At 46.5% G+C, this 6,697-nt stretch overlaps 1 protein-coding gene across 1 annotated transcript; it reads left to right on the top strand.

Annotated features, from left to right (window-relative positions):
• Window positions 1–216: 216 nt before the first annotated feature.
• On the top strand, window positions 217–6,451 carry LOC311372671 (stonustoxin subunit beta-like; the record flags this gene model as incomplete). Its single annotated transcript, XM_084489636.1, has 4 exons — window positions 217–390; window positions 2,478–2,651; window positions 2,828–2,874; window positions 5,844–6,451. Coding segments are annotated over 4 exons (961 nt in total), but the record flags the coding sequence as incomplete, so codon positions are not given.
• Between the last annotated feature and the right edge of the window lie 246 nt (window positions 6,452–6,697).

Genomic DNA, 6,697 nt, shown 5'->3' with positions numbered 1-6,697 from the left:
ATGTGCACCCCTTTACCCTTTAGTTGTTTTTTTACTCTACTCTAAAACTTTACAGTTTTAATGATCAAACAGTTAAGTTCCACATCAGAGGACGTTGAAAAGATTTACCTCCAGAAAAGTAATAGTTCCCACACGTGTGTGTGTGTGTGTGTGTGTGTGTGTGTGTGTGTGTGTGTGTGTGTGTGTGTGTGTGTGTGTGTGTGTGTGTGTGTGTAGGTTGTCTGGCTGCCTGGTCACACAGGAAGGCTGTGCTTCTCTGGCCTCAGCTCTGAGCTCCAACCCCTCCCATCTGAGAGAGCTGGACCTGAGTACCAATGATCTGCAGGATTCAGGAGTGAAGCTGCTCTCTGCTGGACTGGGGAGTCCACACTGTACACTGGAAACTCTCAGGTCAGTTTTAGTCAACGGTCAAACAGTTACAGAGGGGGGGAGGGGGGGAGGGCGGGATGACACATGTGCTCGAGCACACAAGAAAAAAAAAATCATCCTTGCTGCGAAGCGGTTTTCTATTTAAGCAATAGATCACGACAGGCTGTGAAATGTTCTCATTATACCACAGTTAAGGGGCGTTGTCCGTCCCTCCGCTGCACGTCGGGACGGACAACGCCCCTTAACTGTGGTATAATGAGAACATTTCACTGACTGAAGTGATCTATTGCTTTTATAAAACGGTTACGTAAGTATGGCGAAATGAAAGTCATAGACCCCCTCAATTTTGAAAAAGCGAGCTTGGTAGCTCGGTTCGCCGGCAATTTAGCCTACTATCGAGTTCACTCACCGTGTGCCTATTGCTTTACAACATTTCCACCCTCTCCATCAATCAACATATTTTTAGGATTCAGTGAACTATGCTATTGCTTTTATATATAAATAAACAACAGTTCAAGTTAGGCGTGGAGTGATACGGATCTCTGTAAACTGAATGGGCGTCATAGCTGTGCGTATACGCTCATTATACAACAGTTGGGAACCAATCAGATCGCTTGATTTAAGCCACCCGTTTTCTATTATCTCTCATATCACTGTGGGGGGAGTTGGCATATTGGCGCCCCCTCCGGCTGCAGGCGCCCTGCTCGCTGAGAAGGTGCCGTCAGAGAAGCTGTATGAGAAGTAGTGGTGGCTCGTTCACGAACGAATCAGTTTGAACGAACGACTCTTTAAAACAAACAAACCAACCTGATTCGCCGCTCTCGTTCGTCGTCGTTCGTCTCGTTCGTTCTCCGAGACTCGACTCCCAGCTCCACCCACTAGTCGCTGAGTCGCGCTGACTTGCGAGTCGCCGTTCGTTCACTGACTGTGTTTAGCGGTGAAGACTCGAGGACTGAGAAGTCACGAGAGTCAGCCGGGCAACAACATCCCGATTCCGAACATGAAGCACTCCTCAGCTAAAAGGAACTTAGTTAATGTTGTGTTGATTGATGACCGTTTGCACCATTGCACGATCGTGATTCGTTTGAACGAGAACGAGGGAGGAGCCAAGTCTGACCGACTCAGTGACTGAGAATCATGATTTACCGCTACCGGAAACGCAAACGAACGAACGAACGAACGACTCTTCTTGGCGAACTGACCGACGCAAACTGATTCATTCAAACGAATCATGAAATCCACCACTAGTGAGAAGGGGAAAGGCGAGGGGGGGGGACAGTTCACCTCTGGGTCTCCGTAACGGACAAGGGGGGGACGGGGGTCCACTGTTAGCGGATTGAAATCCTTATTGCAGCCTGCAGGGTTATGTGATCAACATACGGAGGAACGCGGTCGCTGAGCTGCCCCAACATGAGACGTTAAACTCAGCTAGAACCGCCGCCCACCACGTCCACCATCATCCAAAACGTGATGTCAACAGACCAACAATAGTCTGAAAGCCTACAGAGACTATAGATAGTTAATGTGACGATCACGTTATTAAAAATAGACTTGGAGCAATGATTTACAAACTATCTTTTTGGGAGCATGCTTTTGCAAGTAGTTCGCCGCCCCTCCTGCCCATATGGACGGCCCGGTACAGAGCAACACTCTAATGGAATGAGTGGCTCAAGTCAGGCACACCTCGAATTTCTTGCAATTGAGAGGGGGGGGGGGGGGGGGGGGCGCTCGGAGGGGGTCTCACCCGGGGTGTAATTCAATGTAGAACCGCCACTGCCTACCATCCATCTGTGTCCATTCATGTGAACAGATTCACTCACTTTAAAAAGGTTTAAGTTAATGTTTTGAATGCATAGGGGGCAGTGCTTCATTTGAGCCGGAACACGCCGGAACATGTTCCAGCACCTCCTGGGTCACTGAAAAATGAATCGCCTAAATGAAAAAAAACAATTACTGTTTGTGTGTTGAATGTGGTTTTCTGTCTAGTTAGTCTTTATTCCCCGTTGAAGTTCCACTAAAACACAGTTCCACTGTGTGTGTGTGTGTGTGTGTGTGTGTGTGTGTGTGTGTGTGTGTGTGTGTGTGTGTGTGTGTGTGTGTGTGTGCAGGTTGTCTGGCTGCCTGGTCACACAGGAAGGCTGTGCTTCTCTGGCCTCAGCTCTGAGCTCCAACCCCTCCCATCTGAGAGAGCTGGACCTGAGCTACAATCACCCAGGAGACTCTGGAGCTGCGCTGCTCTCTGCTGGACTGGAGGATCCACGCTGGAGACTGGACACTCTCAGGTATGGAGAGGACAGCTCTCCACTCGGGGACAAAGTCTCCTACAGGGATTCAAGCCGCTGCTAGATGAAGTAGTTTGAAAAGGCAGCTGTAACTCATGTTGTGTAGAACGTGATGAGACAGCAGATGATGAAGGTGAATGTTTCAACATGCTGCTCTCACTTTGTTTCCCCCCCAGTGTGGAGCACGGTGGAGTGTGGAGGCTGAAACCAGTTCCACAGAGGTGTAAGTGTCTGTTTGATTCATCACAACACACACTCACTATTGGGATGGAAAGTCTATCCACACAGCAGGAGGTGACGTCCGCTCATTCACATGTGGACTTGTGTATCCGTATGTCTAGCTATGTTTGCCTGTGTTGATGTGTGTCTAGTATGTTTGTGTAGGTGTGTGTACGTATGTGTACATGTCTATGTACTGTATGTATGGACCAGGTCTATGGTACCAACAGTTAGTTTCCAGCCTGTATGTGAGCTCAGCTGGTTCAGTCTGTTGTTTACACAGGTGGATCACAATGGATGTGTATTGGAACCTTTCAAAGTCGAATATCTTGAAAAGTATGTAGACTATAGCTTAGATATTACAGAGGATTAATCAGCTCATTGTGGTGAACGTTTTGATGTATAATATGTGTATGTCGTGTAAATATTGCGGGAGTAGATTCAGTGTACACATTTTTCATTGTTTTGACTGGGACAACCACTCACACACACATGGGATTTACATTTACGTTTAACTTAAAACATCTTATAAACAATATGCACTACTATTTCTAAAGCTATAGCACACTAGTCCACTATAGTAGCTATCATCTGATATGATTTAGTCTTTCTATGTTCATTTTTGTAGAGAAGATGAACGTGAAACAGGAAGAAGAGTACTAGTGATGATGATGAGGATGATGATGATGAAGATGATGATGATGAAGATGATGATGATGATGAATATGAAGACCAGTTCAGTAGCAGTAGTAGTAGGTGATGGAGGCGTAGTAGGCGGGTTCGCTTGCATAACCGCTCGAGTTGGCGGCCAGTCTGTTTCTGAGTCTGGAGTAGCAGGAGTGATAATCCAAGGTGGAGACGAGACATGACGGCGGATGAAAGAAGGCCGGGTAGTATATTGGTGGTGGCTAGTAGCTGATTGGCTAGAAGCAGGGAGGCAGTGAGTCGTGTGTTGTTGTGTAAGACTTGCGTGGATTTCTGACTAAAACTTTGCGGACGCCAAAATCTGGAAAGCTGATGCTCACAAAAAAATCTGGATGTATCAATCCTTGCGTAAGCACGATTTCACACAGATTCTCTTTGTACATCCCAATTAACGTGACATTGAGCGCACATGCACGAGCCCGTCTCTCCACCCATTTCCATCTCCACCCGTCTCCTCCCTCATTTAATATGCTAATTAGTATAAATAAACCTGCAGTAGTGCGCTCGTTAGGAGAAAGGAGAAAATGGAGAAAGGAAGAAAAAATAACTTTAGTGAATGCGAGGTGGAGGTGCTGATTTCGGAGGTAGAGGCCAGAAATAAGATCTTGTTTGGCTCTCTTTCCTCCGGAATCAGCACCAAAAGCAAAAAACTGGCGTGGGAAAACGTTGCCAGGTCGATCAATGAGGTTGGGGCCGAAAGCCGAACTGTGGCTGACATTTAAAAAAGTGGTCGGACAACGTCCACTATTGTAGTCCACTATTGTAGTCCACTATTGTAGTCCACTATTGTAGTCCACTATTGTAGTCCATTGTTGTAGTCCATGAGGGAGAGAGAGAGGCCGTTTCTCAATGTGGGTTCTCGTCTGTACTTGTGTACTTTGCGTTCTCGTGAAACGTCATCAGTCGTAGCCCAAGTACTGTTCCAATTCCAAGTACGCATCAAGTCAAGTACAGTCGTAAAACCCGTGTGTGTTCTCCATGCGTTCTTAAACTGGCCGTTCCACCGAGGACGCATCGGAGGTGACTTGTGTGGACTTGGACCGTTAAATATCCCAGGATGCATTTCGCATTACCATGTTTTAAAATATTAGTATGTAAGCTATAATAATAGGCTATATATAGGAACATTTGACATATATAACAAAAATGTAGGCCTATTCATTCAAAATATTGACATACTATTTTAAAATTAAAGAGGCTGGGGTTTTGTTTAATATAATTTGTTTTTATTGTATAAGTCGCTGATAGAGGAAACCCATCACAACGGCAACGAAAATCTTGGTCGGATCCATCCGATCGTGTGTGTGTGTGTGTGTGTGTGTGTGTGTGTGTGTGTGTGTTCTAATCTGTGTCATTTCTCGCTCATTCGTTATTATTATTATATCAATAGTCTACTCTCCAACTACATAGCCAGTTAGGCACGCGCATCTGTACCCTACATATAAAAAGTTGTGTGAATAGCTTATACACACGATAAGCATATCTTTTCATTTATATTCATTGAAAATATTGACATACTATTTTAAAATGAAAGAGGCTGGGGTTTAGTTTTATATCATTAGTTTAAATTGTTCAGTAGTGTATGCCTACATGAGGCCGTAAAGCAGTTAACAGAGCTGAGGTGGTGACGTCACAGGTGCGTACTCGCGTCCTCGGAAGTCTGTACTTGGAAGTCTGGACTTGCCAAGTACGCACTTCCAAGTCCGCGAGTCCGTAGTTTGCGTACTTGGTATTGAGAAACGGCCAGAGACTAACAAAGACCACACTACCCTCCACCACGTGACTTTAACCAGACTCCTCCAGAGTGCTGTGATGTCCACTGATTGCTCAACGAGCAACAGCTGAGGCAAACGGCTAGAGTGAGACCAACTGAAAACGAATCCGGAGTGAAACTAAAACTGTGATTCTGAAAAAAGTATAAATGATATCGAAATTCTGATTAAATACTATCGAAGATACAAATGTGTAGATTTGTTTAATAGTTTGAGTGATGGTAAACGGTTGAATTTTGACCAAGTTATGATGTCTGAAGTGTTGGTGTGTGTGTGTGTGTGTGTGTGTGTGTGTGTGTGTGTGTGTGTGTGTGTGTGTGTGTGTGTGTGTGTGTGTGTGTGTGTGTGTGTGTGTGTGTGTGTGTGTGTGTGAGCGTCCTCGGATTTAGCATCCTAGCATATCTAAGATGTCAATGCTTCCAGCAGTACTAGTGATGATGATGATGATGAAGATGCAGAAGGGTTCAGTAGCTCATCATGTCTTGTTCTCCGTCAGATGCCTGTGAACTCACACTGGACCCAAACACAGCCAACGGACACCTCTCTCTGTCTGAGGACAACAGAAAGGTGACGCTGGTCGGAGAGGACCAGTCGTATCCGGATCACCCAGAGAGATTTGACTCCTGGGAGCAGGTGTTGTGTAGAGAGGCTCTGACTGGCCGCTGTTACTGGGAGGTAGAGTGGGAAGGACCTGTTGGTATAGCAGTGACATACAGAGGAATCACAAGGAGAGGAGTGGGTTATGACAGCAGGCTTGGAGGGAACAACAAGTCCTGGAGTCTTTATTGTGATGATGATCGTTACTCTGCCCGGTACAACGGTAGACAGACAGACATACGTCTCCCCGCCGCTGGCTCTACCAGAGTAGGAGTGTATCTGGACCGGCCTGCTGGCACTCTGTCCTTCTACAGAGTGTCCCCAGGTGGAGGAGGGTCCTCAGACACACTGACACACATCCACACCTTCAGGACCTCCTTCACCCAGGAGGACCTCCTCCCTGGGTTTAGGGTAGGGTGGAGGGTGGACGGGACCGGGGCCTCACTGTCTCTGTGTGAGTTATAGTCTCTCTCTCTCTCTCTCTCTCTCTCTCTCTCTCTCTCTCTCTCTCTCTCTCTCTCTCTCTCTCTCTCTCTCTCTCTCTCCTCTCTCTCTCTCTCTCTCGGGCCGGGGCCCCGTTTAGGTTAAATGTGTGTGTGTGCACACACACACATTTAACCAGTTAAATGAACCCACGGTTCAAGTGCATGTGTGTGTGTACACACACACACACACAAACGTGTGCGCACACACACACACTGCTTTTGCGTCAGTGTCTCTAGGGCAGTTATAGTCTCTCGCTCTCTCTCTTTT

The sequence above is a fragment of the Micromesistius poutassou genome (assembly GCF_964030765.1).
Source record: "Micromesistius poutassou genome assembly, contig: SCAFFOLD_3464, whole genome shotgun sequence".
NCBI classification, from domain to species: Eukaryota; Metazoa; Chordata; class Actinopteri; order Gadiformes; family Gadidae; genus Micromesistius; species Micromesistius poutassou.
The sequence above is the reverse complement of the archived record's forward strand: the minus strand, read 5'-3'. Positions and strand labels throughout refer to the sequence as shown.